This window comes from Porites lutea, chromosome 11 (genome assembly GCF_958299795.1).
Source record: "Porites lutea chromosome 11, jaPorLute2.1, whole genome shotgun sequence".
Classification (NCBI taxonomy): domain Eukaryota; kingdom Metazoa; phylum Cnidaria; class Anthozoa; order Scleractinia; family Poritidae; genus Porites; species Porites lutea.
In genome coordinates, this window is record NC_133211.1 from 2,973,449 (window position 1) to 2,985,701 (window position 12,253).

The 12,253-nt window shown below is 40.9% G+C and overlaps 4 protein-coding genes across 4 annotated transcripts in view; 2 read left to right on the forward strand and 2 right to left on the reverse strand.

Annotated features, from left to right (window-relative positions):
• LOC140952884 (uncharacterized) overlaps positions 1–3,117 on the reverse strand; it is a 37,079-nt gene extending 33,962 nt beyond the window's left edge. The window contains exons 1-2 of the mRNA XM_073402336.1: positions 2,972–3,117; positions 1,380–1,442 (exon numbers count right to left, since the gene is read on the reverse strand). Coding sequence (XP_073258437.1) covers positions 1,380–1,442; positions 2,972–2,994 — 86 coding nt within the window. The 5' untranslated portion in view covers positions 2,995–3,117. The remainder of the gene's footprint in view (positions 1–1,379; positions 1,443–2,971) is intronic.
• Positions 1–12,253, forward strand: part of LOC140951723 (4-hydroxyphenylpyruvate dioxygenase-like) — a 122,653-nt gene that overhangs the window by 56,717 nt on the left and 53,683 nt on the right. The window lies entirely within an intron of this gene.
• LOC140952118 (uncharacterized) lies at positions 5,374–7,226 on the forward strand. Its single transcript, XM_073401544.1, has 2 exons — positions 5,374–6,464; positions 6,933–7,226. The coding sequence occupies exons 1-2, from the start codon at positions 5,535–5,537 to the stop codon at positions 7,035–7,037; spliced, it is 1,035 nt and encodes a 344-aa protein (XP_073257645.1). The 5' UTR covers positions 5,374–5,534; the 3' UTR covers positions 7,038–7,226.
• On the reverse strand, positions 7,779–12,231 carry LOC140952093 (uncharacterized). Its single transcript, XM_073401513.1, has 3 exons — positions 12,071–12,231; positions 9,968–10,229; positions 7,779–8,364 (listed from the first exon to the last, which is right to left on the reverse strand). Exons 1-3 carry the CDS (start codon positions 12,186–12,188, stop codon positions 7,833–7,835), a joined length of 912 nt encoding a protein of 303 aa, XP_073257614.1. The 5' UTR covers positions 12,189–12,231; the 3' UTR covers positions 7,779–7,832.

Genomic DNA, 12,253 nt, shown 5'->3' on the forward strand with positions numbered 1-12,253 from the left:
CAGCACTCTTGGAGATTCACTTTCCGGTAATCTGAGGCATGACTTAAGCAGAGTGCAAAAAAAACCAGTTTTAGAGCATGTGATGTGCAAGCACATACTGTACCAGCCAAAAGTCATTTTGACTAGCCCCAAAAAATAAACGTCTTAAGTTGTTTCGTCAATGTGTTAGGTCAGTTCCCTAAATTCTTCTTAAAGAATGAGTTATACACAGGACATGTGTATCAAATGTCTATGTCTGAAGGTTGAGGGAAGAGGTATAATAATTATACATGAGCAGCACATGTTTTTGTTTCATGAGAGTTATGACTTAGGACATAAGCTGAAAGGACATTCGCCAGGGCTGTCAAAAAGTTTTTACGTAGCAGGCTGATAACGAATAGTAGGCGGCTTTGGAACTCGCACCAAAGGCACCAGTGCTTGAGGGCCGAGGCATCTAGGGACATTTTGAAATTTAGAGTCTCGTAAATGTCATTTCCAGGGGGTTTCAAGAGGTATTTTCCAACGTGGACGCCATGTTGTTTTGCCAGAATACATGCAAGACTGGTAACAATGCCATTGAAATGTCCCAGGCATTCAACGACATCGCACAGTTCAATCATTTCACAGATCTAAACCTGTTTAAAAATTCCTTCAATGACATTCAAAACTGGGAAACGGATGTTTTACAATTTTATTTGATGGTGCTTGTTTTTTTGTCAGCAGTTATGGTAGAAGGAGATGAAAGTAGCCGGCTAAGGATGGCCAACTAGCCGGTGGTTTTGGCCATCTATTGGCCCTTGTTGACAGCCCTGTTTGCAAAACAACGCATAAGCCACATGACAAGTCTAAAGTCTGTCCCATTCAACACACTTGCATATCACTCACACCTCTATCCCTGAGGAAATTGAGATACTAGTCTTAATCTAAGGAAAGAGAATTTACAAAATCAAAAGTTTCTGAGGAGCTTTTCTTAGCCTGAGAAAACAGTTGACATTTGGCGGCACTACCACTGGTTTCCCCGCCAAATGATGTCTGATTGGTTAAATCAAACTTGCAACGCGGCACGACCAATCAGAAGCACTACCCAGATCTGGGTAGTGATGCATCATCAGTATGGAATTTCTGCGCTTGTTTCTCAGACGTCATTTGGCAGGGAAACCAGTGGTAGCATTGCCAAATGTCGGCTGTTTCTCAGGCTAAGCTTTTCTGAGACAAATCCCAAATAGAAAATTCGACCTTCAAAAAATTGAGTTGTTAAGAAAGTCTAAATATACACGTATGGAAATAAAATGGAATTGAAGCACGTACGGCTAAGCTTTAAAACCAAAATAAATGATTTAAATTTAGCACAGAGAATTTAACTTGAACATGCACTACTTTAGGATCGCAGTGGATGTTACCCTGAAAATTCAACTCCATATCTTGGTGGATATCCTCTGAGTCTCTCACCACTGGAATTGTATCTTTAATACAACAAGACAAGAGTTTATAAAATAGTAACCACTCAAATTGGGCACCCCAATTTTCAGGGACGTTTCTAAGAGCTGGCTGCCTGCTTATAGGCCACTTTGAAAAATACCATAATATTCTCAAATTGTCATTTGGGTAGTGCTTCGTGTAAACCTCATTTTTGCATCACCTGTTTTGTATGATTTGTACATGCAATGAGTCCAAAATTTGCACACTCAGTGTATTTGCATTCAAACACAGATGTGCTAACCTTCAGCATTGGCTGAAGTATAGTTTAGTACTTTTGTATTTTTAATACATTCAGAAGTTTGGCTACAAGTGTGAGTTGGAAGGACTCTTTAATAAGGAAGCTTATGTTCTAGTGCTTGCAAGCCTCCAATACATACTCTGAATTCTATAGTCATGTCATCGTAACAAAAAAAGGCCAGAATAATTTATTATTATGCATTATTGATTATTATGTTACTTTCGGAAATCAGCCATTGCACATGCAGTTCATGTAAAAAGAACAAAAGATAATGTGAACATCGGGTTTACATGAGACTCTGCCAAATGGTAATTTGAGAGTACATAATTATTACAGTATATTCAAAGTGACCTATTTCACTGGCTGAAAAAGAACTTACCATCAGCTCAAAATTGCTCTAGAAAACAAAGACATGGGGGAATTTTGAAGGTGCAGTTGAGCAAAAAAGCCAGCTTGACAAATAAAAAAGTGAGCTAAGCTTTTCCTTAGCTTCATTTCTGCATGTCATCTTCCCACAGCGTTAAATGTTACCCAAAAATCAGAGCTATGACACCAGAAATTTGTTTTGAAACAGATACATGTAGCCAAGCACCCTTAATATTGTCCTGAAAATGTGAAAAGTTAAGCAATGGAAAGGGTGTGGTGGCATAGCCATGAAGGGTAACAGCTCCAAATAACTATTGGCTGAAAACTTTGGGTGAGATGACTTGCAGATGATTTGACCACAAAGCTTTAAAAAACGCTGGATCTGTCCTAGCCTGAGAAAATATTCGACATTTTGCAACACTACATGTGCAACTGGAATCTTTTTCTCAGGCTGGATAGGTCCAGGAGTAAAAATATATACTTTACAGGGATAAAAACACAATTACAGTGACTGAGAAGTCGACATCCTAGGCACAGTACAACTAAAAACGGAAAATACAGTACAAATAAACCCTATGTAGCGGCAAACCAGAACAGAATAACGCTAAAAAGGTACATCAAACAAAAGTTCCATAGCAGCCGTAAGCTCTAACTAAATTACGTTGCAACCTTGAAATAATTCGTCAGCACAGTTTTATAACTGTTTATAACAACAAATTTCAAAACGTAACTACAAAACGCCTTCTACACTTTTTCTAGTACGAAAAAAACACACCAGAGTTAACCTTTGACCAACAAATAGAAGAATATTATCGACATGAGAACCAATCTTGAATGAAACAGCTGCACCATAAAATAGTACAAATTTTCGCGCATGTAAGAAAATATAACAAATATTTTGCTACTCACCGATGAGGTGGACCTCTAGACATACTCTAAAGTCTGTTTGCTGGCCGTAAATGATTGTTTTGGGCGTAGAAATGGCTTTGTTGCTTGCTAAGCTCTCCAGTAATAAGCTTTGACAAAGCCGCCATTTTGAGAACTAACAGACTGCGAAGGGCTTGGTACGGTATGACGTCACAACTTTTTGAGGCCAGCTGAGAACAGCTGAACTTACAGAAACATATAATCAACTGGAAGTCACTGCGATTTGTTTGGAGATGCTTTAGAAGGTGTGTTTTTCCAAATTTGAGCAGTTAGTTGATCTTAAAATACCAAAAGCACTTAACCACTGACCCGTGAGCTATTAAAACGAGGAAGAGTTCACGCAGACCTCGTAATCGGAAGGAAACGCTCAAGAAGTCACTTAGCCAAGGAAGGTTACAAACCGCACATTTGCAAGTAACAAAGGTTTTTGGCCATTTCAACACAAAAAAATATGCGGAAACTTCACTTAATACGTGAAAGGAGCACGCTTTCATCTAGGAATTGTTCCGAGATTAATGAGACTTCGAAATAATTTTTTTCCCCAGCTGGGACGATCTAGATTAAGACAGTTGTTCTATTTCATCTTAATTTTTCTCCCCAGTAACTGGAGAAAATCGTATCAGGCTTTCGTTCAGGTTTTCACGGCCGCACGGCCGATACAAAAGGAACGAGTACAATTTCCGCAAATTTGGTCAATGGTCAAGAGAGTGTAGTCAAGACAGGAGCCGTATGAGCTATCTGGACAAATTGAACTTTATTAAAACGAACCAGATATGTTTTATAAAGGTCCGTAAATGATGCAGACAATGTAATGATATTGTTCTACGATGTTTCACCCAGGTCTAGTTTTTCTTGGCTGCACAATGCTGTACTCTGTTGAGAGTTGCCGAGACAGAATTTTATCACTGAGTTCTCTGATCTATTTGTTAGTGTTGCCCGGCCCCGATGCTTGCTTTAACTGAAAACAGTTAACAATACGAGTGACCTTTTTTTTTCAAATTTTGGAGAAGGCCGGTGTAATGTATGGATAAAAAAAACGTTAAAAATTCCTTTTTGTGCTGAACGTAAAATGTGCATAACTTCTATCCGATCGATTTTTTTTCAATTGGTACTCAATACCCTCCGTGGTCATTATCGTCCCAAGAGCTACTAGGCTTAATTTGTAATCACGTGACCAAGAAACGACGGGCTCTGGGGATGAGAATGAACCGTGGTCAACTATTGGTCAATTGGTTAACTATAAGGTCAACTAACACATGATTTCACTTAAGATCGTAGGCCACTTCCGAGAGACCGAAGCCACTTTTTCAAACGAGTTTGGGTACTGTTTCTCTGGGGCAGCTTAAACATCGTTGAAAAATTACATACAGTGTGCAAGCTCATCCCCTGGGCTTTTTAAAATTGATAAACGCGGTTAGATTTAGGAAGCCGATTAAAATCACGTTATTTTTATCGGACTTTGTCTATTTTCGTTAATTGAGCCCTCTAAATTGACCGGCAAAGCAAGTCTTTTTTATAGGAAAATGTCACGGTCACATGACTAAAAACAATGTCTTTCAAAGAGCTGCAAGTCACGCTTTGTTACAGACTAGAATAAACTTTAAAAACTCCGCGCCTAAAGCCCCATTCACACCAAAGCTTAAACGTTTTAAGAAGCTGTTTAGTTGAACACGGTTAAAATTTTTTTCCTTTATAAAGCTGATCACTGACTTAAGTTGATTGCAAATTTAGTGCAAATTACATCTCATTTGAATCCCTTGTGAAAAACAGTGTTCAAGTTTTCTGGGATGACACTTTGGTGTGAATGGGGCATAAGTCTTCAACTTTAAACAGACGTTGTAGGCTTCAATTTTTTTTGAAATTCTACCTATGTACAATTTGTAATCGTTTTTATTAGCCTGCGAGCAAGCTCACCATTTGGGCAAACATAAGGAACCGCGCGAGAACGCTTGCTGTCGCGTCTCATCTCGCGTGCCACTCGCGCGGGTACTTTTCACGATATCTCCCAAATGGGGAGCTTGCTTGCAGGCTATCGCTTTTATTTGACCTCTTCACAGCTTTCAACGGTTTTTTTAAAATTTCTAATTCCCTTTTTCTTTTTAGTTTGTAGCATAAGTGCTAAAATTATTATAACAGCGACATCTGATCATTGACCCCTTTAAAAAGAGGGCGTTTTTTTTTTACAGATAATTAAGTTTTAGGTATTTAAGCTTTATCAGCGTCTTAATGGGTGATTAATCATTCGTTGACGTATAATAAGGTTTGATAATTCTAACACATTGCGAATGAATACCAAATGATTCTGTGTAAGGACCATTTTAGAGTATTTGCTGGAAGCTTTTATCTTTTAGACTGTTACGTAAGCTTAGATCTGTCGTTTCATGAATCCTTACATGTCCTTGCCGACGGGTAGAATCGAAGAGCGTCTTTTCCGCGATCTCCGTGGAAAAGACGTTTGAGTGAAAAACAGTGGAATATCAGTCAAGCCGATCAGATGCAATTTTCCTAACTGCAATGCTAAAGGAAGCGTCATCACATTGCCAACATGGAAGCAAGAAAAGCGAATGCAAGGGAGGACAGTAAGACGAATACAGTAACCAGCTTGACAGCTGTCAAGCTCAAACAAAAAGAATATACGAAAAACGGTTGCAAGGAAGACACCATGAACAAGCCAGCAAAACAATTGACACCGCTTTTAAGCAAGCTAAGGCGAAGCTATGAGAACCACGTCAAATCGAAAGCTGACGGTTCTAAAGGAAGCCATAAGGCGCAAGCGAAAGCGGGATTAAGTAGTACAAAGTTTCAAAATGATCCTGTCAAGCAAAGGAGGAAATCGTACAGTGGTCCATCGTATACATGTAGAAAAAAGAACTTTCAATTTGGCCGAAAATTTTTAAGGAGCAAATCTTGGGGAAGCCGAGAGCTGACGTCACAACCTCAAAGACAAGCCGATGGCCAGATTGTGGGGGACTTTCAGTGTAATGAGAACGAACCAAAAAATATCTCTAATGAGAACAAAGTTGACAAAAGCGTCATGAGTGTGAGCCAACCGAACCGTGTAAGCCTGTATAGCATTCTTAGATATTTTGAGCTCAAAGCGTTGAAGCTTCAAAGAAGACCTGAACAGAAATGGGGTATCGAGCTGACGGAAGTCGACGAAGAGTCATTAACGTGTCAAAATTACACAGAAATCAAGAATAAAGCGAGGCCGTTACTTTCATTCAATTCTATCACTGACCAAAGTGACGAAATCTCTCCTCCATCAATTACCCATACTGGTCTTTTAATGACTGAATTACGAGAGAGTTTCAGAAGAAGTGTGAAACATAGAAAATGTGGAATAAAGGAACCCCTTTCAGTTGTTTCCACAGAAGAAAATCATCAGCCTCGGCATGGAGTGCGCATTACTGGATTGACCGAGCACGGAGTGGCAGTCAGAGACGGAATGCTTGCAGTTGACGATTTGATTGTGGAGGTCAGGATTGTGAGTTACTCTTTTAATTTTAGTGTCCAAAAGGAAAAAGTGACCTTTTTACAAAGAGGATGAATTTACAATGAAAGAAAGAGGTGAAAGAAAGAAGTGAATTTAACTGACGTGCAGGCGATTCACAGACCGTCTCTCTCCCTGTTTTTTTATTTTTCGGAGGGGAGGGGGGCGGGAGGGCTAGCCACAAGCGGGCTCGAGGGAAACTTGATGTGGTACCCGGCTGCCTATCTTGACTTTGTCTCTTAGTCCTTTCTCCAATAATTTCCCATAATTCTTAGAAACCCTCGCCAACCCCCCCTCCGCCCCACCCCTCCAAAACCACCACTAACACCATTGGCGAGATTGAACTGCTAAAATATCTAAAGAAAGCTAATCTTACCGTTGTGACAACTTTAATAGTTCTTTACCTATAATGTTTTTAAGGCAACAGTTGACTGTTATTCTTCTGTTTGTTAGATCAGTGGTGTTATTGTTCTGGATGTGTCATTCGAAGAAGTTGTTACCATGCTAGAAGAATCCCTTACTCTGAATTTGGTGGTGCTCAGAGGAAAGCAGAGATAAAACAAAAAACATTGCTCTTGTGAAGTACATTCAGGCAACTCAAGGCTCAATGTAGGCTCGTTGAATATCTACTTGATGGAAGCGAAACTTTTAAAATTTACCATTAAGTAGTCTTTGTAGTATACTTTGGTATTACATAACTATTCCATCCGTACCACTCTAAAGTTTATGTTTTGGGTAGCCTAAGTTGCAAGGATTTCCGCCCGAGTTCGTTGAGAAAATTGGAACAAGAGCAAAAAAAAAGGGATGAAAGGGGAAGGATGAAAAGGAAACTGCGCCCTGCCCCTTCCCCTACCTCCATCTTTTTTGTTCTCGCTACAACTTTGATCGGAAACGCTTGCTACACAGGCCATCTTTTGGGTGTTCCTCTTTTCTGTTTATATCTTTTAAAGTAAAACATAAATGCCATATGTCTTACATAAGTCGTGCGTAAAATTGTACGCAAATCTGTTATTTGTAAGAGCATATATGACTTTTCTAAGCTAAATCAGTGAGACGCTTGGTCAGAATATTTACTAGTGTACGAGAGAAGGTAAAAAGTGCGTCTCATTTTTGCTTGTACAAACGGCAATACGCCTAGATCTGGAAAATTCTACTGTAGAAAGATAAGTCGGGTCTTCTAAAAGCAAAGAGGAAACACACAAAACTTCTTTTGAAATTTGAAGAGTAAAATTCTAACAGTTGATTAAACTTCTGGGGTTTATAATTTAAAACTAGAACACACTTTTAAAACTGATTTCAGGTTCAAGTTCTATGAAACCCCTAATACAAATAAGCGTTGTCCAAGCGAGGTTCTCAAGCAAATGGCTTGGCTGGAGCAGGGAACCCAATGTTGACCGTGTTATTGTTATCCGCCAACACTCGTACTCCTAAGTACGAGAGCAACCCATCCACAGTCAAACCTTGACTGCGCATTATACTAGCATACGCTTCCGCTTCCGCTTCCAAGGCAGCGAGAATACTAGAAGCTTCCGCTTCCGCTTTGGATAGGATGACCTTGCTGTCTGATGTAGCTTTCTGAACATTTATGAGTCCCTGCGTAACAGCTTCCTCCTTTGCAGTATTCGCCTCGATCAGCGCGCGCGGTCGTTGATTCCGCGCAATTTCAATGTTTTCCTTGGCAGATTCCTTGTTTCTCACCACAGTTTCATATTCCGATGGCCGCTTGATGTTACTCACTTGGAGGTCGGTTATATCAGCGTTCACACTCGTAAAGCGCTTTACCATTATGGTATAGACGAGTTCTTGAAAATAAGAGCGACGGGTTTGGAACTCGCTGGTATTGAATTGGCTACAAGCGTCCTGGATGCTCGCACGGGCCAGAAACCTGCATCATATTTAAACGCGCAAAATAAATACATACTTAGACAACGGTTTTCTTTTGATAATTTGCAATGATACACTTTTTTATAGAGCGTTTTCACATGACGTCACGGCGGCCATGTTGGTGTTTCAAACCAGTCCTGTGGGAGTTGAACTCTTTTCTTATGTAAACGCTTTCTTTTGTTCTCATAAATTTTCATAGACGCTGGCCCAGTGAGTGAAAATGCCCTATTGGCCGGAAAATCTCGCACCATTCGCAGAAATCAGTTAATGGCAAAAGCATGTCACAGGCGTGTTCTTTCGTTTTATACCTCTCATTAGGCTCAATTTCCGCCGCCCTCTCGGCCCTCCCCGAGAGTCTGTTCATGGGAGGAGCTCGGGCTGATTTCCCGAACAGGGTCAGCATTAGATTCCATCGGCCGTAACCCCTTTCTCCCCTTATGAATTTACACAAGATAGAACTGTTTTTTGCTTTTACATCACACTTCGATGATATTTCAAGGTGGACTGAATGTTCATAAAAGTGCAAGTCTCTTCAATTTTAAAGAACAAAAAATTGATAGGAAGGACAGTAGGATTCGAACCCACGACCCAGACGGTTCAGTTTACTACGCTAACCACTAGGCTCGATTACCAGCCGAGCCTACCTAACCACTAGACCACTGATTATTAGCTGGAACGATGGTAGGAAATAATTTAAGTACACATAGAATCAACCCCAACGCTAAAAAAGAACCTAACCAGTTTCGAAACAGTGTTTAACCCTAATCAGTAAAGGCAGTCCTTAACCCTAATCAGTAGAGGCAGTGCTTAACCCTAATCTGTAAAAGGCAGTGCTTAACCCTAATTAGCAAAAGGGAAACCTACGTTGTGTAAATTTCATGAGGTGTCCGAAGGGGCTACGGTCGATAGGATCTAATGATAACCCCCGAACCCTAACCCCTGATCTGGTTCCGATAGACTGAAGCAGTAGTAAAAAGTCCAGAATTTGTGCCTTGGATGCGCACTTTTTTTTTCAAAAAACTAGTCTTAGGGACAGTATAGTCTGGAACTTTCATATATTCTAGGTATACTTTTATGTCAAAAATTCCTGACTGGCCCCAGACTTCTATGTAATATGATAACTAACTAAATTTAACTACTCAGGAAAATCTACCCAGTCACTATGCCAGTCCCTGTCTTTTTAATAAGGCCTCACAGTCAAGCACTTTAGTGACACAACGATTTCTCTCGGATCCATGGTAACATTGAAAAGTTAACAACGTCTTACCAAAGTAATCCTTTTTGGCGGGGCCAAAGACTTTTCTCGTCTCCAGAGCTGCGATCTTTTGGCCAGCGCCACGGATCGATCCGTGGAGAAGAAAAAGGACCAACACCATTCTCGTCCCCAGGGCTTGTCGTTTTGTTTGGTAACTTTAAAAATAAGCCTAGTGGCCCTGGGGGGAAGAATGGCGCCAACACATAATCCTGCTCATGCGCACTACTGCTAACGGTGCGCAATTCATATATATAATGACGCAATAATAAATAAAAGACTTGAAACTAGGCAAACAAGGAGCTTTACTTTTCATTTCCAGCCACATCAAAAGTTTCATGAGGTTACTTACTTGATCATTTTGACATAATTGTCATGATCCTTAAACTCCATGATAATGTCTCTTAACTTCTGAGGCCTTGCGCGGTACTGAAACTCGATCTGCAGCTCAATGTCCACGCCTTCGCGATTAAGACATTCCTCCTTATCAAACTCCAGGGTTTTGAAAACGCTTGGAAACTTGATAAATTTGAAGCCAGGTGCACCATTATGTAAGCCAGCTTTCTTAGTATCGGAGGAGAGTTTCTTTTGATAGGTGTCATACGCAACACCAACTGTTGGAAGTAAGAGAAAAGAAACACAGCTCGCACACGATCCGTAGGTAACCTGTGCCACGCTGTTAGGTAGTGTAGACGTCGCGGAAACGAGGTCAAGGGAAAACGGGACGCGCGTGATCTAGGAAAGAGGGAAGCGGCGGGAAAAAATGACCTTCTATCTCCCCAGCCCCCGCGCTTTTTTCCCATCACTTTGTACGATCTCTTCACATTACTATCTTGAAACCTGGTGACAGGCTAACCCATAGAAGTCTTCGTATTTTAAAGCTGTTTCGCCAAGGATGGAATGTTACTTCATCGAAGTGTTGCACCATGTTGCTGATAACGATTTCAAAAGAATACTTAGACAGGAGCCCTTGGGTGCCTATGAACTTTCCACCCCCGTTAAGACAAAAAGGAAAGTAATCATGAAACAACCAGATTATCGCGAATAAAAAGACAATCATAATTTACATTTTGTCGGCTGAATCCAGTGATCAACTGGTGGGAAAATCGATAAAATTATTCCACCTGTCAGAATATTGCTAGCCTGTGTAAAAGGCGCTAGGAATTAATGGGCGCAAGAAAAAACGGGCGCGCGCGAGGGAGACCCGCTTGTCTCCCTCGTAGTAGTAGGCTCAGTCTTTACGCTTGCAAAACGTTTATTGAACTAAGCCCACTGTGGAATGTTGGACCAAGAGTTCCCTAATTTTCAAGAGCAGGCCGACAATCCTTCGGTCGAAAACTGAAACCACGAAAGTAAAGGTCGCGACAAGGAAACATTTCGGGCGGGTCACAAAGAAGGCTTGGCAGAATGACCGAAGGCGGTAGCCACGCAAGGAAAGTTTCTGGTACCTAGGGTAGGAGGTTGGGAGTAGGATGTTTCCATTCTAACAAGAAAGGATGGCCTAAACTTCAATATCGAAAATTCTATTTACCCCGGTACATTTCTTCACCTCGGTTCCGAGGGAGAGTACGTCGGAGCAGAGTTAATTATATCTGGAGATACACCGTACCAGCTCCTGACTGTATCAAGTTGGGACTCTGAAAAGAATCCACCACGATTACGGACCTTCACGAATGACAGCATCCATCTCAGAACTCCAAAAAAAGAAACTAAAAGCAATTTTGCTTGGATTAAGCATTTCAATTTCCCCGGAGGTATTTCAGTTGCTAGCCTGCGAGAGCATCCGGTTTTTTCGGCATTCAGTTGAGGAAGTTTTTTGCAGATGCCTCTCACCCAGCCCTCCACGCAACGTAGTATGCGTTAGACACTAAAGTTCGCTTCTTTTTTTCAAAATCTAAACCTTGATCGCCTGATATCTGGAGCCCACAATGGCAATCCACTCAGTGGCTAAGAACGAAACCTATACGCACTTTTTACATTATTGTCCTTTTAATAAGATTCAGGCAGTCACGCACCCGCGCAAGAGCTTCTATCTCCTCCACGCCCTTTTTCGAGGCACTTATTAGCGAATCGGCGTTTTAGAACAGATTAAAGTGTATAAATACTTATTAAAAATACTTTGTAGTTCGTAGTAAACAAAGAAGAAGGGAATTAAACTACTTTCCATCCTCATATCTCCAAAAGTAATCCAAAACGTGACATGGCCTGAACAGGTCATTTTAACCCGTGTTTATCCCTTAGGGACTGAATCAATTAACGCGGATCTATACTCCGATCCCTGTCGCTGGGCCGCAGAGTGAGATAATTGCGGTGCTTGTAAAAGCACATCAAAGTATTTTCATTTTCTATTCCACATTTACGATGTTATGCAGCGGTTTCATAAGGTCTGATAAGGTAGGAAGCTCAAATTCAAATCTGAACAGCGGCTAAAACAGAATATTTTTAAAATACCTACCTTCATCCGAGGCAAGCTTACGCAGAGAGGTCGCTATAAGTGCTATGGACATTATCACAATCGCTACAAAGAAAACGCAGCATCCGCCGATAGTAATGGATTTTTTAAATTCGCCCATCTTCACAGCGATTTAGGAGATGTGCAGTGTTGCATGCGTGGAGGTGATTGCTTTGTAAGATGTGC

What these genes read in the sequence shown, in the direction of transcription:
- LOC140952118 (XM_073401544.1), top strand. Translation starts at nt 5,535, where the DNA reads ATGGAAGCAAGAAAAGCGAATGCAAGGGAGGACAGTAAGACGAATACA. An exon ending in TTGACGATTTGATTGTGGAG is followed by an intron (nt 6,465 to 6,932) that starts GTCAGGATTGTG and finishes TCTGTTTGTTAG; the next exon opens with ATCAGTGGTGTTATTGTTCT.
- LOC140952093 (XM_073401513.1), bottom strand. Translation starts at nt 12,188, where the DNA reads ATGGGCGAATTTAAAAAATCCATTACTATCGGCGGATGCTGCGTTTTC. An exon ending in TAAGCTTGCCTCGGATGAAG is followed by an intron (nt 10,230 to 12,070) that starts GTAGGTATTTTA and finishes TACTTCCAACAG; the next exon opens with TTGGTGTTGCGTATGACACC. An exon ending in AATTATGTCAAAATGATCAA is followed by an intron (nt 8,365 to 9,967) that starts GTAAGTAACCTC and finishes AATATGATGCAG; the next exon opens with GTTTCTGGCCCGTGCGAGCA.